Genomic DNA, 23,451 nt, shown 5'->3' with positions numbered 1-23,451 from the left:
CACACACACACACACACACACACACACACACATATGTGTATATATTCCTTCACATACACATATTCTAATATATTATCAAACATACAGCTGTCCAAGCTAGTGAGCTGGTGGACATGAGGCAGAGCACAGGCAATTGGAGCCATCAGTGAAGTCAGGGAAACACTGGACCAGTGGCCTTTAAGCTTTCCTTCAGATGAAGTCCTTAAGGTGGTATATATCCATATCCATATAATATACATATACATATATATTCATTCTATATATAAAATATAAATATAAATTTATTTATATTTATCATATGCTATGTTGATATATTGTATTATATGTTAATATGTAAATTTATATAAATAAAATATAATTATATGAATAACATATTGTTGTATATATATTCAACAGTCAGAGCCATAAAGTCTATTTTTCTCAACAATATATTTTTAATTCTTATTTTGTGTGTATGTGTATTATCAGAGGCATATAAAAGTCAGAGGACAACTTCATGGAGTCAATTCTCTCCTTCCTCTATTACTACATTCAGAGGATCCAACTTCTATTTGCAGGTTTGTGAGGAAAGTACCTTTATCTGCTGAGCCATCTCACTGTGAAACCTTCAAGCTATAAGAGGTTCAATGATGCATGAACTGGGAAGATAATAATTGACAGTGTTAACCCCTTGCAGAGTTCTAGCATTTACTGTGAAGAGCACCTTAGCCACGGGCTGGCACAATGCCCCATGAAGGTCTAAACAAAGCATCAGAAGAGCCTGAAAGGCTTGTTTCTGTGAGAACACAACTGTTCACTGCTGACAATGTCTCTAACCCCTCGGAAAGGGACAGCATGAAGCCTGTACATTTAATTTGCTCCCTTAACTCTAGGAGGGAAGGGAGTCACAGACAGAATGAATACAAAAATAGTTATGTTAATGATCCCTTGAGTTTGTTCCTCGGTTTCTCAAGAAACAAGAAACGAAGTTCTGTTTATAGCTAACAAAAGTGATGGAGGAGATTATTTCAGGGCTTCTCCAGCCCCCAGAACCTCACAGCAATGAGGAAGACACACTGCTGGCAACTGCACTCTGCAGCTGAGGCAGCTGAGATTTAAACAGGTGGCAAACAGTATCTGAGGCCACAGAGCTAAAACATGAATAGCACATGTAAACTCCAAGCGGCCTTGATGCACTAATAAATCACAAGTCTTTCTTCAGCAAATGTTTCAGGAACACAATGACCACATGCAGAGAAAGAAATGGAATCACTACCTTACTCCAGATACAAACAAGAACTTACAATTGTATAGACTGATGTCTTGACCACTCCATGGTATGGTTAAGGGGAAGGCTTTTTAAATTGTAGATGAGAGAGAGAGAGAGAGAGAGAGAGAGAGAGAGAGAGAGAGAGAGAGACAGAGACAGAGAGAGACAGAGAGACAGAGAGAGACACAGAGAGACAGAGACACACAGAGAGAGACAGAGAGAGAGACACACACAGAGACAGACAGACAGACAGACAGACAGAGAGAATAGCCAGAGATATCTGGAAGAGTCCAGAGCACAAAGAGAAAGAAGTAGCGTGAACATGAGCAGCAGACTGGACCTGGCCAGGGCTATCTCTGAAAGAGGGGAGAACTGCAGAGGACTGGGAATATAGGAAGCAGAATAAGAAAAGCAGGGGCATAGAAGAGAGAGGGAGAGAGAAAGAGAGAGACAGAGAGAGTGACAGAGAGACACACAGAGAGAATGAGACAGATACAGAGAGAAACAGAGAGAGACAGACACAGAGAGAACAACCAAAGAGAAAAATAAAGTTGAGGTTACAATGTGTGTAGTGGCGTTATTCACAGGAGAGAGACAAAAGGCAGCGGTAGATCAATACATAAATATATGCTATTACATGGGTAAAGCACAAAAACATTAAGTTCAGTGAAAGAGGACAAGCATAATCTCATATTGTGTGAATTCTTTGAAATACCTAGAACAGGCAAATTCTAGAGACAGACACTGCTTAAATGGTTGCCATTGAATAGGGTCTGGATTACTGACTGTTTAATGGACGTGGGTATGTTTTTCACTGTTATATTTGTTTGTTATTAAAAAAAAAAAACTTTTGGCTCTCTGCTCCTCCCTGTTCCAGAGACAGCCACATCTTGTGCAGTGCCAGCCTTGTCCCATAGACAAAATGGTGAAGGTTGGTGTGAACAGATTTGGCCGTATTGGTCACCTGGTTACTGTGCTGCCATCTGCTCTCCACATGGCAAAGTGTAGGTTGTTGCCATCAATGACTCTTTCATTGACATCAACTACATGGTCTACGTGTTCCAGTATGACTCCACCCATGGCAAATTAAATGGCACAGTCAAGGCCGAGAATGGGAAGCTTGTCATCAACGGGAAGCCCATCACCATCTTCCAGGAGCGAGACCCCGCTAACATCAAATGGGGTGATGCCAGGGCTGAGGATGTCGTGGAGTCTACTAGTGTCTTCACCACCATGGAGAAGGCCGGGGCCCAATTGAAGGGTGGAGCCAAAAGGGTCATCATCTCCACCCCCGTCTGTCGATGTCCCCATGTTTGTGATGGGTGTGAACCACAAGAAATATGACAACTAACTGAAAATTGTCAGCAGTGCATCCTGCACCACCAGCTGCTTAGCCCCTGGCCAAGGTCATCCATGACAACTCTAGCATTGTGGAAGGGCTCATGACCATGTTCCATGCCATCACTGCCACTCAGAAGACTGTGGATGGCCCCTCTGGAAAGCTGTGGCGTGATGTGCAAGGGGCTTCCCAGAACATTATCCCTCATCCACTGGTGCTGCCAGTATGCCCACTGTGAGCAAGGTCATCCCAGAGCTGAAGGGGAAGCTCACTGGCATGGCCTTCCATGCTACTACCCCCAATGTGTCCATTGTGGATCTGACATGCTGCCTGGAGAAACCTGCCAAGTATGATGACATCAAGAAGGTAGTGAAGCAGGCATCCAAGGGCCCACTAAAGGGCATCCTGGGCTACACTGAGGACCAGGTTGTCTCCTGTGACTTCAACAGCAAATCCCACTTTTCCACCTTTGGTGCTGGAGCCAGAATTGCTCTCAATGACAACTTTGTGAAGTTCATTTCCTGGTATGACAATGAATATGGCTACAGCAACAGTGTCATGGCCAGAATGGCCTCCAAGGATTAAGAAGCCCTAGACCAGCCACCCCAGCAAGGACACTGAGAGCAAGAGAGAGGCTCTTGGTTGTTGAGGAGTCCCTATCCCAACTCAGCCCCCAACACTGAGCATCTCCCTCATAATTTCCATCCCAGACCCCCATAATAACAGAAGGGGCCTAGGGAGCCCTCCCTACTCTTTGAATACCATCAATAAAGTTTGCTGCACCCACAAAAAAAACTTTTGACACAGAAAGGAAAGAAAATGTTTGAAACTAAAGAGAGAGATGCAGTGCAAATGAGTCGAATGCCAGTGAATGTTATAAATTCAGATGACTGAGTACCTGTGATCAGAGCACTGATACCTCAAGAATCCTAAGAGGGAGCAAATACACAAGGAAGATGGAGACATGGATAAAGATGCAGGTTACTGCGGTCATACCGAGGAAGGATGGATCAGACAAATCGTCTGAAGTTTAAAGGATGGCACGTTTGAGCTGAGTGTCACCTGGTGGCTGAGTTTTGGGGAGGGTCTTAAGATTCAGTGACTTCTGAATTTCCGGTTTTGATTGGTTAGTAGAATGATTGCCTCATCTACATTAGAGTCAGGGTTTGATCCCCTGCACCACCTAACCACATAAAACCAAGCATGGCATACTATATGTTCGTAATTGTAGCATGAAGATGTTAAAGGTCATCCTATACATAATTAAATGGACTTCCAGGGATTCCAAATGTTGGACTTGTCTCAAAAAATAACTAAAACAGGTAAGTATTGCCTTTAAAATATATTTAGATGATTAGTTACCATTGGACAGCATGGTAGCATTCTGCAATAAACACTATATATTGTTCAACTTACTTATGAGCCTTCCTTACTACCTGGATAATCTGAGGATCTGAAAGTTTAAATAATTTGTTCTGTAGATTAAAAAATGTCAAATACAGTGTCTTCTGAATTCAAGGCAGGTCCCACCTCCATCTGTGCAGACTTTGCCTCCTGCATGGGAAATGAGTAAGGAGTGAACATGGAAAGGCTGGTTACACTGGGCAGGAAGGGCTGCCCTATGGAGACCTGGCTGACTGTTTAGTGGTCAGTTGACAGAAGGTGGAGGAAATGATGGTTTGAGGGGGGGGCAGAAATGCCTGAGACAACTCTGAGCATTAAACAGACTCAGTGGAAACAGTACAGGTGGGTATGGACAGAAGAGGGAGTGTCTCCGAAATCGAGAAGGAAAGAAGACATAGGATAAAGTATGGAGCCACTGACATGGAGAACAGGGGATGGAGACAGGAGGAGCCATGAAGAGGGGGAAGCAGGACTGAACCTGGACCCTTGAGGGCTCATCTCATCAGCAGCCCTACTGAGCTTGCTACCTGCTCTTCGCCTTGCTTCCCTTGATCTGTGGAAGAAAGAGGGATCAATAGGTAACCTGATGCATGTACAGACAGGTGGGTACACATGTGGGATAGATGGGTCATTAGATGGACAGTCAAGTGGGTGGGCAGGTGGGTAGACAGGTGGGTGATTGAGGGGCTGAGTGGATGGGTGGTTGGCATATGAGCTACAGAATAGATGGGTGGATGGATGGGTGGGTGGGAAAGTGAATAGATGGGTGGATGGATAGATAGATGGATGGATAAATGGATGATTGAATGGGTGATGTCTTAGGTAGCATTTCTATTTCTGTGATGAAATACCATGACCAAAAATCAAAGTGGGGAGGAGTTTGTTTGGTTTATACTTCTGTGTATCACTGTCTATTACAGAAGGAAGTAAGGGCAGGATTTCAAACTGGGCAGGAACCAGGAGGCAGAAGCTGATGCAGAGGCCATGGAGAGGGGATGCTTACTGACCTGCTCACTGTGTTTTGATCAACATGCTTTGTTATAAAATCCATGACCGCCAGCCCAGGGATGCTACCTCCAAGAATGGGCTGGGCCTCCACCTATTAATAAAAGGTCCAACAACCGCATCTTATAAAAACACTTTCTTAGTTGAGGTTCCTTCCTTTCAGATAACTGTAACTTGTGTCAAGTTGACATAAGACTAGCCAGCACAGGTAGGTAGATGACTAAGTGGATAGATGGACAATTGACAGGTTAGATGAATGTACAGTGGGGTGAGTGGAAGACTGAGTGCTTGGGTGGGTGAATGGATGGATGGACAGATGGAATATGGATGTGTGGATGGATGGATAAACCAGTGGAAGTAAAATATACATAAGCCAGTGGAAGCAAAATATAGTCTTTGCGGCCTGCCTCTCTCAAGTTTTGTGGTTTGCCAAAGCAGTGGTCACTTTCAAACACGCTCACTATCTAGATGACTGACGCTATTTGCTCCTCATCTAGAATGCTTGTTCAGCAAGGACGGGGGTTTTGCTGACGTCAGTCCTGGCCTAGGCCTGGTGTAACAACAGGGGCTACCTCGTATTAAATGCACAGTAAATATTTGTTGGACAATCACTGCCCCTCCATGGAAAAGAGCCTCCTTATTTCAAGGGATTTCGGGTAACTGAGGAGCCAGGGAAGGTACCAGGTCAGGTTCACCCTGGGCAGGGAAAGGCCTAGAAACCAGAGGACCCTGAACAGCCTGTGAAGCAGGAGCTGTGGGTGGGTTTTACTGGCAGTAGCTTCCTAGCTCCTGTGGCCCTCATTCCCCATGGAGTACCACTGCCCTCTGGTGGCCGATACCGGGGATGGCTCCAGGCTGCAGCTTCCCTGCCACCCAGTACTCACAGGCTTGCTTGGTTCAGCTTGCTGAGCAGCTCCTGTCACCAGGGGCAGCAGCAAGCACAACCCAGAAAGTGTGCCCTCCTTTTTGAGTCCAAGGCTTCCCATCAGTGTCTGTGCAGTGCCTGTGACACCCCCCTAGACCTCTTCCCACAGTGCGTGTGCACATCTGCTTCGTGGGTATCCAAGGTCAGAGGCCAATGCCAGCACCTGTAGTGCTGTGGACTATGGGCAACACGGAGTGGCTATGGACGCCAGGCAGGCCCGGGCCCAAGAGGTAGGGAGTGCCTTGCCCTGACTCTAGAGGATGGCCACACCCTTGGGCAACAGAGCTACAATGGCTGGAAGTGCAGCCTGGTGGGCATGCAGGTCTGCTGCAAACATGCTTGCCTGCCTGACTAGCCTGTTGTGCTGAACTTACATTTAACTAATTAACTGAACCCTTTAATAGTAAGTAGATCCCACGTCAGGAAGTGGAAGGCTAGATTCCCAGAGAAACCTGAGAGCTGTGATTTTCTCCATCTGGACCTGAGTTCCCACCCGGGCATGAGAGGTGGGGAGGGAGTAAGCTTTGTCCCCCTTGGTGGCAATGCACTGCCCAGCAGCCCGGTCCTTTGCCAGCCTGTGCTCTCTCCCATGCTACCCTCCAGAGTCGGGTAGGGATTTAACTTTGGATTTAATTGACAGATTTAATTTCTCCTAGAAAGGAAGGGATGGCCAGCCTTAGGAAAGTGGCTACCAAGGAAGGCCAGAGCAGGGAGGGCCCCTGCACGGTGATTGAATGAAGGAGTGATACAGTCTGGGCTAGCTGTGAGGCACCCAGGAGCCCCTTCTTCCTCTTCTAGAGTCCTCCTTCCCTCCACTGATCAGTTCACAACCTAAGCAGTCTAAGAAAGGAGGATCGAGGCAGTGTCAGCAAGACCAATCAGCAGCGAGAGACAGAACCCGGGGTGGTGCCAGCGAGCAGTGGTTGACTGGTCTGACCTCTGCATCTGGTGGTGTCCTCTCCATCCATAGAAGAGAGAATCAGGACTCTGAGAGTGAGGCAAGCAAGACACAGGGCTAGAAAGAAAGAATGATTTTGAGGTTCCCAACACCCACTTCCTGAACCTCAGAGGCTGTGTGTGACCCTCAGAGGGAGTTCAGCCATCTGCTTTGGATTCACTTGATCGGGGACATGTGTCGTTCGCCTTAACCTCCAGGGCTCATAGATCTGAGAGCACTGAGTGAGACCGAGAACCAGCAGCCTGGCACCACCTGGCATGGCAGTTCTCAGGCTCGGTGCTCCATGGGGGTCCCAAGCCGTACAGGAAGTGTTGGTGCTTGGGAAATGGGAGGTGTGTCTCTGGAAGGATTACCAGCAGCACACAGATAGGCATGATGCAGGCTGGCTGTGCAGCTGTACAGACCCTGCTGGGTTACTTGGACCATGAGTACCTGTGAAGAAGGCCTCAAACCAGAGAGGGAGGGGTCCTGATGTGGAACTGCAGCCTGAGCTGCCAGCCTCCTTTTCCACCTCATGTTCTTTTGATTCAACATGGCCTGCCTGGGGCTCCCTCTACCCTGGCAGCCAGCTCAGGGCACCAGAGGCCCTGGAGAGAATGCTGGATGAATGTTGTTCTTCCAGAAATCTTCCCCATCTTATTTGTCTTATTGACAATCAAGCCATGTGTCCTGGAAGCCCACCCCTGCTATGCTTCCCCCTACCCCAAAGCTACCTTTTTGCCCCCCAAAGCTGGAGGCTGAGTGTTTTTCTGCCCATCTGATTCTCTTCCAAAGTCCCAAGCATCACTGATGATGAAAAGTCAAAGATAGGCCCTGGCGAGTAGAAGCAAGACTAGGGAAGGTCATGATAGAGGTGACCAGTCTGTTTTGGCTGTGGCTGGTTGTGATATCTGTTGAAGGATTCCCACCTGAACGCTCCTGGAGCCAGGAATGTGACAGAGCATGATTCATAGGTCCTCTACTGGAGCTCTGATGAAGGTGAGCTGTGACAGGCAGCAGGCCTTTTGCACCTAGGCTAATAATACTCCCTGGTGAGTGCAGATGCTTTCAGGAGTCCAAAGTCTGCTCGGTGGTGTGCCATTTAAGCCTTCTCCCCAGAAATAAGCTGCACACTGATTAATCTGATCTGATTCTGTCCCCGAGTGATGTCATAGCTCTGATTGATTTTCCTAAGCACACTCAGTGATTCTTCCGAAAATGACTATACATGCATTGCTCAGAAATCTAAGTTTTATGACTACTTTCTTTTGACCTTTGCCCTGGAGCTTAGATGTTTTTTTCTTTAGTTTCCTTTTGCTTTGCTTTGCTTTGCTTTGTTTTTCCTGGATTGACAGTTCTTTTAATATACACAATGTATACCAGTACCTCATATAATTTACTAATGTCATTTTTCAGTGGCATCAGTGTTGACCTCATAGAGGCAGGGTATAAAAGCTGGGTTTCCTTGTGTACCAAGTACAAAATGTGTTGAACAGTTATATATAGTTAATATAGTCAACAGTTGTATAAGATCAACTTTCAGGATGACTCAGTTTACCATAGTGGCTTCACAGCATGTTGTATCAAGACTTGAATGCCACACCGTGCTGCCTTGTTTCTGGAACAGCAACTTAGATCCTGACAACCTCCTCTTTGCTTGCCCCACTTTTGCTTGTTTTTGCTGCTCCCGTCATTGCTGCTGCTAAACTTGCCTAATGTTTGAAGAGTCTTTTCATGAACTCAGAACCAGGCAGTTCGTGTTGGAATTCACCATACTCATTCTTGATTCTATCTCCTGCCTTATGCCAGGAACCCTTGTGTGGAAGACTTTGAGCAGAAGCACAGATTTCAATAATGGGAAAACAATCATCCTAACTATTGGGTTTGTCTGTCCAGTTCTGTGATTCCATTCTAATAATGTGAGAAGGTGAACCTGAAGATGTCATTTGGAGAGGATGGGGTAGTACGCCCACTTTTATTGTTTTGATGCAATTCATATGTCTTTCTCTCTCTCTCTCTCTCTCTCTCTCTCTCTCTCTCTCTCTCTCTCTCTCTCTCTCTCCCTTTTTCTTTTTTAAGTGATATCAACTCGGGCAGGATCAAACTTGTAAACTGGAGAGATAACTTCTACTACCTAAGAGTCAGATGAAAAATCATCAACTACCGAACGCTCGCCTATCTTAAGGAAACCAATATGCTCTTCCATCTACCAGCATTAGGTACGAGGAGATCTAGTCCTGAAGCTCCACCCCTGAAACAACCCCATGCCCCTTAATCTTAGAATGATCTCCCGGGCCCACCCTACTACGTCAGGGGCCCTCTGCAGCAGCCCTGGGGCATCTCCGGGTGTCTGCCATTCACTGAGAGTAGCAGGGAAGAGTTCTCACAGAATGTCCAAAATGACAGCAGCTTCGATGAGTCAGGCCATGGCCTAGAGCTTAGAAGTTTTATGGCCACAGCAAACTGGTAAAGGTCTTTCCTTTGGGGGAGATCAAATAGAACCTGGCTTAGAGATCCCAATACTTTGCTGCCTCAAGGCAGGCAGCCTTCTTTTAAGTGTTGTGTATGTGGTATAGAACCCCCCAAACCTGAGGCCTGTACCCCTACTACTTTTGCTCTGCCTGGGCTGTGTAGGAGTGGAAAGAAAGCTCTGAGGCAGGCACAACCCTTCTTAGAACTGTTATGGACTCCTGAGGTCACGATGGAAACTGACGCTCAAATCCAGGACCCTAGCCTAGTCATGGAATGAAGGTTGAAGTTTTTGTCTGAGGCTTGGCTTCTCCAAACTCTGCCTGCCTTCACAATCACCTTCCCAAGACCAAAGGTCTTTGCTTTTCCCTAGGGTGTTACCCCAAGTCCTGACACCATTTGCTGGGGAGTCTGCAGAAGGTAAGGTCCAAGCTCACAATCTGTGACCTATGGATATGAGTTGCAACCCAAGCTCCCAGCCCATTGTCTCAGCAAAACAAACTCTCCAGAGCCAGTGTGCATCTCCAGTCCTGCTTTATTATTCTGCAGAGGGAACTGCTGCGGCCTGCCCTTCACCTCTCCTCTCTCGTTAGAACAGAAGTGTGTTAGTCCAGACCCTGCTCCCATCCAGAGATTATAACGCACTCAAGAGGGAGTAGCTGTGTGTGCATGCAAATATGTGTGTATATGTATAGGTATATACATATGTATATATATACACATACACATATATATTATGGCTGTACAGTATTTATAGGCACAGACAAAACAGGATTAACATCACAACGATGGCTACAAACCACCACAATCCAGTTTACTCAGCCAAAGACAAAGAAAGCACCACTTGGCCTCTGAATGGCTGCTCGGTTTCTATCTGAACAAACATAACCACTAGATGGGATAGATCAGGCTGGTATCAGCCAGGATGGCTAAGGTACGCCCTTCTTTGTGTTTTTCTAGGGTGTCTACTCTAGGAATGGACTTTTCTTTTTCTTTTTAAGGACACTTGGTTTTGCTTTTTATAAAAGATTTATTTATCTATTTATTTATTATGTATATCAGTACACTGTAGCTGTCTTCAAACACTACAGAAGAGGGCATCAGATCTCATTACAGATGGTTGTGAACCACCCTGCGATTGCTGGGAATTGAACTTTTAGGTCCTCTGGAAGAGCAGCCACTGCTCTTAACCACTATGCCACCTCTCCAGCCAAAAGGACTGTTCTTATAGACCACCACTGTAGGCAAAAGGCATGAGGATACATTTGTATTTCTTGCTGCCACTGTCAGCTTTGGCCTGGCCTGTGTCATGGGAATGAGCTATTTCACTTGTATCTATGGCCATGAGTGGCCAAAGGCTGCCCACAACTCTAGAGAGTAATGGATAAAGTGTGGGTCAAAGTAGGGGAGGATGGTTCATTGGTTTCTTGGGCTTGAGGAAGAAAGGTCCTCTAACCTCAGATCCCAAGTTATCCCAGTTTGTCATGTTACCTACTAAGGGCCCATAGGGCCACTGTCAATCTTCAGAAAGTTCAGCATCATGTTCACATATAAAATGGATTGTGGTGGTCATTGTGTCCCCCGTGCTTACCCGATCTGGTGTTCCAGACCTGTATTCAGGATCAATGTTGGCCCCAAAGGCAGGATCAGACCTCATATTCAAACTCAAAAGAACCCTAGCACCAAATAAGATGGCCTGCCTACTTGGTATGGCAGAGAGCCCAGGCTGTCCAAGGCTCTCCACCTTCTTCCCCTGCTGGGCCTCCAGATACAGCAGCGTCTTCTTGGTCAGATGGACAGCAATGATCTTCTTGCCACTAACAAGATTCTCTTCGCTTGTGAGATCAGAATGCAGTATCGGGGATGAAGGTGGGTGGAGGTAGGATACCTACGCCCTCTTCTCTTGTGTGTGTGCAGAGTAGCATTAGGATACAAGAGGATAGGTAGCTGGGCCACCGAGGCCTGGCTGTGTCTCTAAAGGCTTCTCAGTTCATATTCCCACTCATTTCTTTGGTGGCAGACACCTGGCAATGTCAGCCTAAGACTCAGAGCTTTGTTTCCGGGCCAGCTGCCTGAAGGGTTGGGAAAGAGTCTCGGATCTTTGCCACTTCCATGGCACACAAGTGCCCAAAGACTTTGTTGTACCAGTCAGGAGAACGGCCCCTGGGGAGGAAGAGGCAGGCAGATATGAGAAATGGGGTTTCCGTCCAAGAGAGAAAGGAAGTCTTTCCCACACTGGGTATCACTGACATAGGGTAAGTGCAATGGATGGGCTCAGGGCCAAGGGGGTGAGGCAGGCATCCCAGGCCTGGTACCTGAGGTCAGCGCGGCAAATATGAGTGAGGCGAGAGCGGCCCAGGCCACAGGGTTCCATGAGGTACTGGGAAGTGAGCATGAGGGCGCGTACTCCAGACTCTGGCACGGGTTGCTCAGGATCCAGGGACTGAGAGACAAGGAGGCACCCACCACGAGGCAGGTCCGAGCGCCACATCCTGGAACATGAAAGGGCAAGAGCCCATGTTTAGGTCCCTACCGCTGACCCTTGGCCCACCTTTCTGGCCCCGGACAGCAGGAAGGTGACAGGAATGCCTCACCTGAGCACCACAAAATCACGGCAAGGATGAGGTGCCATGCTGTCAGTGACATAGTGGTACAGCTCCACACCTGGCATCAGGGCTTCCAGCACCTGGGCCCGCAGGAGGTCCTCATCCCACAAGGCCCGCTCCCGAAGGACACGATGCAGCACCACGGCTGGAGGGGCAGCCACTTCTGTGGATGCCTTCCACATTCGAAGCGGGTGCCCATCTGGTGCCTACAAGCCAAATGGGTAGGGATAGGAAGACTATCAAAGTGAGAGCACTCTAAATTCATGCCAGTCATCAGACTGCAGGGCCTGGCACTCCCTTCTTATGGCTACTGGGCTCCTTGGCTGACCAGACCTGGACCCAGACAATCTGGCAGGTACCCATACTTCTCTGTCCTTCCTATATGCCTGCTTCTTAGTCTGCTCTAGAGCACAAAGCAAAGACGAATCCCACATATTCAGATGCTTACAGGGCCTATGGACAATGTGGGCATAACGTGTGGTATTTCTGGAGGGGGGAAGACAAGGGGGTGATTACCCTTAATGGATTTGCCATCAATGTGTTTTGCATGAGCCGGGTTCTTTGCCAGTTTCCTACCTTAACCCCATGGGAAGGTTAATCATCTTCATTCTCTAAACAGAAAATGTCTGGCTTACAATGCCACTCAAAGCGGTCATCCCAGAGGTAGCAAGGCTCCTTCCTAACACAGGGGCAGTGTTAGGAGTCACCTCCAGTCCTAGTCGGGACCGAAGGCACTGGATAGAGAAAGCTCTATAATGTGGCATCTAAACGCTGTCTGGGAGAGGCTCTAACTTGGAGGCATATCAGTCCAGGTAGCAGGACAACAGAAACAGAAACCCAGAGGGGGTGTTACAAGGAGCTTTGCCTTCCCAGGACCAAAGAAGACCCAGGCATTTCGGTGAACTACATCATGGTGACAGTGAGTCTGAAGTAGAGCTGTAGAAGAGAACTCAGGAAGGTGGCCCCAGAAAGATGCCTTGGCCTCATACGGTTCCTAACTCCTTCAGACACTTACTCAGCTAGCTGACTGTTATGCCCACAAGTACCAAGCAGGAGCCCAAGTAGGCTGACAGAGCAAGTCTATGGGACAGGCCTAGTGTTCTCTCACAGCCTACAACAAAATGGAGAGTGTGATGCTCACCTTCCTACAAGCCAGCTCTGTGTGCTGGGGCCCCGGCACATTGGTCCAGCCCTTGAAGCGTTCTGCAGCATCCCGAAGCAGCTCCTGCACACTCTCCTCCATGTAAAGGCTTAGACTCACCCCAGCCGCCTGGGCCTGCCTCAGCTCAGCCAGGGCTGGGCCAGGAGGGCTGAGCTCAGCTGCGCTGTATGAACCACATAGCTGCACCACCATGTCCTGGGGCACCTGGGAGGGCGCGCACACACACACACACACATACACACACACTGAGTGGGTGCTGTGGGGGAGTAGGGTACCCCACAAATGTCAGTGTTAAGAGTAAATGGAGACACGCGGCTACTGCACCACAGTGAGGCAGATCAGAAACTGAGGGAGAAGTTTCACAAATGAAGAGTCTGAGGAGTATGTGTGGGGCTGGGCTGCTTGCCTGACTTGGAGTCTGGGCTGCCTAATCTTGGTTGACAGCTGGACTAAAACTGTAGTCAATGAAAACCCAAGCAGCTGGGCACACTTTGGGGGATTTTCCTTGTTGGCTCCTTTGAGGTGGGAAGACCCACCCAAAATCTGGGCCATTTGAGGTTAGAAGACCCACCCAAAGTCTGGGCCACCCCTTCTTATGGCAGCCCACATGAGAAGACACGTGAAAAAGAAGCTTTTTGCATTTCTCCTGTGCTCCCTCACTCCTGCTGGCAAGTTTCTCTCTCCTGCTGCCGAGGCCCTTCTTCACTGGCCTTAGAACAACCTATTTCAGGATCAAAGCCCAGCCTCATGGACTGAAGCGGATTCTTGGCCTTTCTATTGGGAGACAACCATTGTTGGACTACTCAGCTCACAGCCTTGAAAGCCATTCGAATAAATCTCTATATACACACACATATATTCATTCTATCAATTATGTTCATCTAGGGCACTGGTTTTCAACCTTTCTTATGATATGGTCCTTTAATGCAGTTCCTCATGTTGTGGTGACCCCCCCCCCCCAGCCATAACATCATTTTTGTTGCTACTTCATAACTGTAATCTTATTACTGCTATGAATTGTAATGTCAGTATTTTGGGAGATAGAAATTTGCTAGAGGGGTCGCAACCCACAGGTTGAGAACCACTGCTCTAGAGACCCAGGATACAGAGTCCAAAGGTACCACAGCCTTTCCTGGCTTACCTGGAAAAGTTTCTTGCAGTCACTGATCATGTGTGATAGGCCTTGGGTGGCAGCCATGTTCTCACTCAGGTCCCTGGGGCCTGGCCGGCCAACCAGGCTGCGTTTGCTCTTGATCCTGGAAGGAGATAGGGACAGATGATGATGGCAAGAAGGCATAGGACAAGATGGGTGACAGGTGCCTCTTAGTTCTTGGGAAGCCAGCTTGCCTGTCTTGACCATAAAATCATCTGGCCTCTTTTAGGAGAGGCCTGCTCCACAGAGGCTAAGGCTAAAACCCCTTCGGGTGAAGGCAGGAAGAGCACTGGTAACTCCCCAAGGCCCAAAAGCCCATGGAGCCAAATTCTCCTGGACTGGTCCTAGCATGCGCTACCAGCTTCACCTGGGTGAGGAGCTGTCCTTCTTGGAGACATTGAGGTGGAAGATGGAAGGTGCCAGGCACACCGCCAGGTTGCCAGCTGTCATCTGGTTTTCCTCGGCAGAGGCGATGTCACTTAGGAAGTAGAGCAGGGTCTGCAGCACTTCTCGGTTCTCATCAGGGAGCAGCAAGGTGGCAGCTTGCGCCGCTGCCAGCCACTGTTCTTTGGGGAGGACTGTAGGGCGAGAAAGGCACAAGGGCCTTCTTTATTTCCCCCAAAGCACCAGAATGCACAAGGCCTGACAGAGTCTCCAAAGGAAAGGGTCAGATGGGTTCTGTGATGTAGCTGCCGGCAACCTCTGGCACTGCTCTAATCTCAGGGCAGCCTTTGGGAAAGCTCTTTCCTCGGGGCCTCAGCCTACCTTACCAAAACTAGGTCTGAGGGAGTCAGTCGTAGGGTGTGGCCCCTCTCCGAGGGCCTTTTCAAATCCAGGGAGTAAAAGTTCCCATGAGCCCATGTGGCCAGCTGCCAGGTTCATTTCCCACAAGCCCCCAGGATCAGGTAGGTTACTAAGGAGGGGTCCGGGTGACTTACGCTGATAGATTTGTAGGAAAGTAGTGGTGAGCTTGCTGGTAAAAATGGGCTCAGGCAGGTCTCTGAAATACTGCTTCAGTAAATCAGCCACATCATAGGCCGACTGGCCCTCATAGCAGACATTGTCAGGGGAGTTCTCATTCATTTGGCGTAGGCTCTGAATCCTGGACTTGACCCCAGACTTGCGAAAGATGCCCACCTAACCAATTGAGGGAAAGAAGAGAAGGGAGACTCTGAGGCCAGGACTGGAGTGTAGGGAACATAGGTCCCCTGGGAGACTGGGAAGCCTGCTAGGCTTCCTGATTGGCTCAGCAAGTCCAGAGGGATGCTGCTTTACAGCCTGGTGCCAAAGAGAAAGATGGCTGTCATGGAGGCGAGGGTGAACAGGTGGCCTTAGGCTAAGGCAGTCTCTGAGGCGAGGAAGACTACATAGCCTGGGACAGAAAGAAGCTGCCCCCAAAGTGGGCAGAAGGCTCCAGCTATAAAGAAAGGAAAGGAACTTTGGCATCAATCTTGCTGAGCCTTGCAAAGAGAGGAAAGGTTTCTAGTGAGTAGCCGAACCCAAGAGAAAGGGGACAGCAGTCAGCCTTGGGCCTTCCTCACTTCCCAGCATCCCTTCCACCTTCCATGCGGGCTCCCTGAGGCGGACTCACCTGGTCTAGGCACTGGCTTCGTAGGTATCGCATAGCTTGCTGGATGCTCTGAGGCAGAGGCTGGCCTGTGCGCTGCACATGAATGAGGGGTGGCACCCCAAATACATGGTGTCCCCGGTAGTCTGGGGTCTTGTTTCTTTTCATAAACTTGGGCATTGACCTGTGTGTGGAGGGGTTAACAAGAAATCAGGAAAAGAGAACTCGGCTTGAAGACTGTCTCTTGTCCAGAAGTGAGAGCCAGGGATCATGTTATGCCCTCAGGAAGCACATTCAGTGAGCGCCTGCTTTAGCCTCAGCTGGCAAAAGCCATAGGAACATAGGAGCCCTCATCGTAATTCATGTGGCCCGCAGTAGGTCTTGAACTTAGAAGAAGAGCCATTAGGAAGGAGAAGTCCACCTACTAAGTTAGAGAGGCCTACAGAGTGGAGGTGGTAACTCCGCAGACCACTCACTGCAGGACAGAGCACTCTTGTCCCATAGGAGGACTAAGGCAAAGGCACTCCAGGTAGAAAGGACAGCATGAACAAAGGCACAGAGAGAAGGTCAACTAGTCCCACAGGCTGTCAGATGACATTGCTTGAGAACGGGTGACTAAAGGGCCAGAGGGATGGGGCTACATGAGAGGATCAGGACAGAAAGGAATCTGGACAACGGGAAGCCACAAGGCTGTTTATTTACTCAATACACGACAACCGAAGTGTACTTTAGGACAATCTCACTGGTGGCAGTAGGGAGGGTGGGAAGGAGAAAGGACAGCTGGTGGACCTGGGGATTTCCAGAACATGTCTATTCTAACTCAGTATCCCCCGGCCCGCCCCTTCCCCCCCAACGCCCAGCCTCCTGGAACAGTACCACTCCACTGGCCTGTGGGCTCAGCCTGCCTGTCTGTCCTGCCTCTGGGCTGTGCTCCCAGGGCATAAAATCTAAGAAAGCCCACAGCTCCCGTCCTGTATGGCTCAAGAGGCACTCACCATACCCAGGCCTGTTTGTGGGGTACAGTGTACTTCTCCATGAAGCCAGTGAGCCGCAGCAGTGAGCCCTTGTGAAGCAAGTTGATCTGGCCTGCAAACTGCCTGTTGATCTCCAGTGACTCTGAGTTGAGGCTAGGTCGGTGGGAATTCTGGAAGCTGTGCCAACGAAGTTTCCTGAAGGGAGAGGGGCAGAGAGTACCTGAGACACCGGTTTTCTAGGCCTTAGAGAAGGCCATCTCCTTCTGGTCCTTTTTTTTTTTTTTTTAAATATATAGCCCCATCCTATCCCTGCCCAGAAAGGAAGTATGGGGAAATGGGGAAGTGGGGACGCGATGATTGCTACTACGATGCTTTGGGGTAGCAAATGATTGACTTCAACCTTTGGGTCACCCAAGGTTCAAGAAGCTCCCATGGAGGGTGGCACCAAGTTCTCAGACCCATTTAGTCCCAAGAGACAGTGCCAGTCTCGACCCCATTCTAAGGCTACCATGGCAAGCAACTGTCATGATCAAAGCTGAGAAGCAGTGGCCATCTCTAACACCCTTGCTGCTAAGATGAGGAAACCAAGTCCAGAAGAGGCAACACTTTCTCAAGGCCACACCAGGCTTAGAGCTTGTACTGAACACTTAGAACTCTGGATTCTTGAACTTGGCCTCCTTTTCTCTTGGGACTGGCTGCCTGGAAATGATCTCCTGGCCCCCAAGAACTTTCCCCTGGGCTTTACAACTAGGAAAGCAGATGAGAAAGAAGGCACAGGCTGAGAAGGAGTCCCACCCCCATCCCTACTCCAAACTCCTACCTGCATGGTCTGGTAAGCGAGGCCCCGACACCTGAGTCACGACGTTCACGGGGTACTGATGCTTGCAGTCCTGCAGGGGCGTCTGCAGCATCAGCCTCATTCATGGAGTTGCCACTACTGTCAAGCTCACTGGAGGAAACCGCTGTGTCAGAAATGGAATGCCCTTCCTCCACAGACAGGCTGGAGGCAGAAATTGGCTCTGCAGTCGAGTTAGCTTCTTGCTCAAGATCCTGGGCCTGAGCTGGAGCCTCAGCCTCAGCCTGTACCAATGGTTCGACCACATTTGGGGCCTGATCCAGAACAATCAGTGGGACTTCCTCCTTGACTTGGGTTGGGAACCCTCTGTGGGCTTGAGACTCTGCCTGAGCTAGATCTTCATCCTGGCCTTCCACCTCCACTGTGGCTACTTCCACTGATGAAGTAGCTTCCTCCTCTTCCTCCTCCTCCTCCTCCTCTTCCTCCTTATCTCCAGGCCTCAGGTCTGGGTACATGGTCTGAGACCACAGCTCTACCCGTTGCTGTAGCCCCCACACATGCTCCAGGATGTCATCTAGATGGGCATAGCTGCCTTCACCCTCCTCAGCTTCAGCCTCAGCTTCAGCCTGTATAGGCTCAGCTGGGTACAGCTCAGGCAAGTTGTCGTAAGTGCTGGCATGGCTGCCTGTGGAACCACAGGAGCCCCGGCGCCCTTCATAGCCCCAGCACCTACTTGACTGCCAATCTGCCAGGTGACGACCTTCATCTGGACAAAGGCTCTCAATGGACAGAGAACGAGGGAACGTGCCTGGCTTATGGTCCCCAGGCACATGCACCAGATAGTCACGCCTGCGTATAGGCTGAGGATGCCGGAATGTGGCTACAGGCCAAGCCTCCCAGGCTTTCTGAGTCTCACCATCTCTGACCCTGGCTGAAGTGGTGACCCTGTTCTTGGCCCTGTGAAATCCAGCTGAGAGGAAGCCACGGCAAGTGCGGAAAGATGAAGCTTTGGTGGCCTTTTCCGAGGTGGCAAGGCATTGCTCGGGTTCTGTCTGCCGGCTGTCACCCTTTTCTTTCCTCCTCAGAGATTCAAGGTGCTTGAGGAAGCTTCGAGAATAATGCTTCTTTACTTTGTCTTGGGAACCCTCCTGGCCTTGGGGGGGACTAAGGAAGGGTTGGTTACTTGGGCTGGGGACAAGACCTAACAAGGGCTGGTCTGCTGACTCTGGTGAAAGGCTCGCGGAGATGGCTGGCAGGGAGGCAGCGCTAAGCTCAGTGAGGACGCTTTCGCAGCTTGAGGTCCCCAGGAGGCTAGGGCTTGGTGGGGCCAGCAGGGCAGAAGAGCCCATGAGAGACCCACACTTGCTTTCCTGCTCAAAGGCCCAGTGGCTGCTAATGGTGCATTGCTCCTCCTCTTCTGAGTCGTCATCCTGGGGAGGCATCATAGGAAGGGGTCACAGAAGCCCAACAGACAAGTACCTGCTTGTGCCCTACTCTGCTGCCAAGTGCTTTGGGGTAGGGCAGGGTGAGGAACTTTGCCTTCTGGTAGAGGACATGGAGTAGGAACAGAAAGCTGTCTCTCACTAGTAATCGTAGATGGAATCTAGATGTATAGTGACCGTCATCTAATTAATCTACTGTCCCCAATTCACAGATAGGGAATGTGACTCAAATCAGGAGACATTTGCCCAACATCATTTGTTGTCATGGTTACGTCAATGAAAGAGATTATTAAATGTTCATTGGCCATAGCTTTAAATTAAAATTATGGCATCTAAGAGCTGGAGAGGATTTTAGGTTTTCTAATTCATTTTCTCCTTGGCAAGGGGAGGAAACATCCAGACAGGAGTTGAAGCTTGACAAAGGGCACTTTTAGTTGTCAGTGACCGAAGTGTCCCCAGGCAGTGCTTTGTCAGTTTGGCTACCCTACCTGACTGCAGGCCTCTGGTAGGGAAAGCTCCAGAGGAAACCAGCAAAATTTGTCCTGCAGAAACAATGAGGCCATAAGGCTCATTTTTGAGGCTGTATACAAAGAGGCCTTACGGGAGGGCCTTAGACAGTTATCAGTCCAGTCGCCTGACTCATTTTAGTGATGGGAAAAATGAGGCTAGGGGCCAAGGGAGGAAGATCTTATGGAGGTAAGGCTATGGTGATCCTGACTTCTAATACCATCGAGCCAATGACCTTTCTGCTACACTGTCCCGTCCCTTCTCCTGTTCAAGGAATTTTAGCTATGACAAACCAAGCAGTGGAGGTAAATGGTTTTCTCTGAGGAAGGCCATCATTACATCAAGTTATTGACATAAACAAATGGGAGAGGTGGATTGAGTACGGAGTAGAGTCAGGCATGAGCCAGGGTACTTGCTCGCACATGTCCCTATAGGTGATGCTCACCAAAAGCCTAAGCGATCTCATAGGACCTGCAGTACAGGAGGTCCCTGCATCTCCACCCCCACGCTAGAGCTTGTTCGCAAGTGCGTGTTCCAGCACTGTGCCAGGTACCGTGACCTCACCCCTTGCCAGGATTCACCTGCTTGCATTGAAAATGAACCTCAAGCTTCATCGAAGCACAATTGTTCAGGGTCATCAGCCTCCTGCAACACAAAGGATGTGTTCACCCAAGGTCCTCAATTCCCCAGAGCCTGAGATAGCCTACCAAGACACTTGCAAGATGCCATCCACCATTTCCCATGGTCAAGTGGTCAAAACTCTTCCAAGATTAATGTCCATGATGTCTTAAGTATGATGCTGGGAAGATTAGAGCCTCTCTGTCTTCTGGGTACTGAGAGATATAGAAATCAAGAACAGAGCATGCAGAGGGACAGCAGACACACCAAGGATGAGACCAGGAACTTTCAGGAAGAGATGGGGTACAGTCTCAGAAGGCTTCCTGGAAAGCAGAGATGGGGTACTGAGGATAAAAGACACAGGAATAGCTATTCCAGACTTCTGTGGGAGCCTGTGACAAGGTAAAGAAGGAAGGCCACAGTCAGTCAACAAAGAAGCTAGCAGGAGAGAGTGTGCTTAAAGCTGAGGGAGGTCAAAAGAAGGGTGCCAAAGGTGTCATGCTGAGATGGTTTTGTATTTTTGCATAGAGGCAGTGGCATATTTTTAAACAGGAGAGGGTGCCTACCTGGGGTTTTAAAATGGTGATTCTGGTGGCTGTAGAGAAGATGGCTTTGTTGGGAAGGAGGAGCAGAAAACAGGGGCTAGCCACTGAGGCAACTTTAATAAACTCAAGGAGAAATAGTGGTTTAACCTTAGGAAACAGCAGAACTGGTTTCAGTTGAAAGAGACTGAGTGCAAGGCATGCTCTGAGGAATTTGAATCAAGACCAGATCTGGATCTTCTAGCTACAGTGATAGGGGTAGAGTTGGGGATCATAGATACAGTAACTATAATGAGCAATGTGACTGCAGAAAATGAGCCTCATTCATAAATTATGCTCCCTTCTAATAGAAGGTACAAGGCGGTTGTCTTTTCTACAAAGAAGCACAAAATTGGGCTCAAGGCTTCCTAGGTCTGGCCCTCAGCCCCCTACCTGCACAGGGCCCCCAGAGAGTCCTGGTCCAGAAAACTGTAGTCCTTCTTCACAGAGCCAATATCCAGGGGGAATACACCTTCTGTGTGGTGGAAAGAAGCAACGATGAGTCTAGTAGGGGATCAGAAATGGCCCCAGCTACACTTGACCTGCAGGGGTTGGAGCAAGGAAGACAGGAAGCAAGAAGGCAGGGGCCATAGCACACAGAGAGCCTGGGAATACAATAGAGGTGGTAGGGTTTGGTTCTTAAAGTCTCTCTAAGCCTTAGACCTTCGCCCCATGGGGTTCCCTATCAGATATCCTGCATATTAGATACTTACATGACAATTCATAGCAGTAGCAAATTACAGTTATGAAGTAGCAACAAGATAATTTTATGGTTGGGGTTAGGAAAATGTGAGGAACTGTATTAAAGGGTTGCAACATTAGGAAGGGTGAGAAGCATTTAGAACTTGAGAACCATGCTGCAGAGTGTAAGGCATGGGATGGAAGCTTATGTCCCCAACTGCAGGTGCCTAGAAGGTGGTGGAGCCTTTAGGAAGTTGAGCCCAGTAGAAAGAGTTGAGTCATTGAATGGGTATCAGAATTGCATCCCTGTCCACTCTATTCCTACGGACCCTTCCTCTTTAGCCTACCCTGAGACATGGAACTTTCCTCCAGTCCACTTTCCACTGTGATGCTCTGCCTGGCCACAGGCCCAAAGCAACATGACCAAACAACCATGGATGGAAACCCCGAGGCCAAGTAAATTGTCCCTCCTTTCCAGTTGTTTGTCTCAGGTATTGTGTCACGGGGAACGAAAGTTAATGAGGCAGAGAAGACCCAGGGAGTTGGTAGTTGAGGGAGAATCTCAAGAATGTCCTGGGAGCCTGAGATGAAATGAAGAAACAAGTCAAGCAGGCCTAGGTCCAGACAACAAGCTTGAGACTCTCCATGGCTGCCAAGAGCCATCTTGTGTTCTCTTTCATTCGAATTCTGAGCTTTCAGATAGGGGACCTCCTGCCAGCCCAAGGCAAATAATGGGATGGAGGGAGGGAACAAGGACAGAGCGGCCCGCATGTAGCCATACAATGTCTTTCCAGAGCAGTGGGAGCCATCTTCTCAGGACTCAGGGAAAGGAGAGGAAAAACCAAGACATCAGGAGAAAAGGGAGAGAGAGAAAAAAAACCCATCACACATCCAGTCACTGAGCACGGCACAAAGTAGTGGTGAACAACACAGAAACAGGTCCTTGCCTTCAGGGAGCTTACGCTCTCATAGGAAACAGGCAAGAAACAATGTGCAAAACCTAGATGAACAACACAAAGGCCATGAAAAGCCTAAGCAGGTTGACAGGGCAAAGAGAGGCTGGTGGCTGGCTGTGGCAGTGTGACTACTTAATGAGATAGAGGTAGCCCAGGCCTTTCTAGGGGCAGTTTCAGAGAGGGGGGCGGGAAGAAGGAGGGGGAGGGAGACAGAGACGGAGACAGAGACAGCAAGACTTGAAGACTGAGAAAAAGGTGGCTAAGCAGAGAAATTGGAAAGAGTATTTTGTCCAGAAGAAATAAAATGACTAAGATTATGATGAGGGAGAGCCTGGGTTAGAGCAAGTAGGAAAGAGCAAGGGTGTAGTGAGCAAAGGAGAACAGTAGCTAGCCAGAGTGTAGTACTGGCACGCATTCCACTTATCAAAGTATCTGAGTCGCATGGTCAGTCACTGACAAGGGCAGGTCTGGGGAAGTGAAATAGAAGCATGGAGGTCAAGAAGGACCCTGGTACCCTAGTCTGAGTGAGCGGTGGTGGATCACAACAGACCTGGCAGCGGAGGCGTTAAGAAATGAATTCATTCCAGAAGAAAAAGCTTGCAGGATGTTTGGCCATGGGGAAGAAGGGAATTCAGAATAATTCCTGGATATGGAATAGGGTGGATGGCTATGTCTTTAGGAGGTTGTTGTTGGTTTTTTTTTTCCTGGCTTAGAAAAATCTCAAAGGCACCTAAAGGTCTCAGAGTAAAGACATTAAATTGGTGGCTCACTAGAGGAAATCAGAAGCTTTGAAATGAGGCCTGGACAGACCCCTCCAGGAGCTGTCACTGGAGATCAACGAGGATCTCATAGCAAAGAAATGTGGGAAAGCAAAAGGCTGAGCCCTGGGATACCCTAATGTTTGAATGCCAGTTAGAAGAAGCAGAGGCAGCAAGCAGACTGAGGGCAGCAGGCAGAGATGAAGAGGTATTTCAGAAGACAAAAGGGAGTGGCTACTCGCACCAAATACTATTGAGAGAGAAGAGTAAGGTGAGGGCTGGAACTCTAAGAACAGAACCCAGAAAAATACAGAGAAGAGAA

General features: G+C 49.0%; 1 protein-coding gene and 1 pseudogene across 9 annotated transcripts in view; one reads left to right on the top strand and one right to left on the bottom strand.

Annotated features, from left to right (window-relative positions):
• Gm5760 (predicted gene 5760) lies at window positions 2,154-3,383 on the top strand (annotated as a pseudogene).
• Window positions 9,846-23,451, bottom strand: part of Stard8 (START domain containing 8) — a 71,796-nt gene continuing 58,190 nt past the window's right edge. For 4 of the 9 annotated variants that reach the window (XM_006528002.2, XM_006528005.2, XM_006528006.2 and 1 more), the window contains 10 exons: window positions 17,611-19,016; window positions 16,812-16,985; window positions 15,841-16,000; window positions 15,188-15,386; window positions 14,617-14,827; window positions 14,238-14,352; window positions 13,076-13,300; window positions 11,923-12,140; window positions 11,644-11,820; window positions 10,063-11,491 (listed from right to left, as the gene is read on the bottom strand). In XM_006528002.2, coding sequence (XP_006528065.1) covers window positions 11,374-11,491; window positions 11,644-11,820; window positions 11,923-12,140; window positions 13,076-13,300; window positions 14,238-14,352; window positions 14,617-14,827; window positions 15,188-15,386; window positions 15,841-16,000; window positions 16,812-16,985; window positions 17,611-19,016 — 3,003 coding nt within the window. In that variant the 3' untranslated portion in view covers window positions 10,063-11,373. Of the gene's footprint in view, window positions 11,492-11,643; window positions 11,821-11,922; window positions 12,141-13,075; window positions 13,301-14,237; window positions 14,353-14,616; window positions 14,828-15,187; window positions 15,387-15,840; window positions 16,001-16,811; window positions 16,986-17,610; window positions 19,017-20,116; window positions 20,181-21,127; window positions 21,210-23,451 lie in introns of all 9 variants that reach the window. The other 5 variants (XM_006527998.2, NM_199018.2, XM_006527999.4 and 2 more) reach the window with 3 other exon arrangements.

Source organism: Mus musculus, chromosome X (assembly GCF_000001635.26).
Source record: "Mus musculus strain C57BL/6J chromosome X, GRCm38.p6 C57BL/6J".
Taxonomy (NCBI): Eukaryota; Metazoa; Chordata; class Mammalia; order Rodentia; family Muridae; genus Mus; species Mus musculus.
The sequence above is the reverse complement of the archived record's forward strand: the minus strand, read 5'-3'. Positions and strand labels throughout refer to the sequence as shown.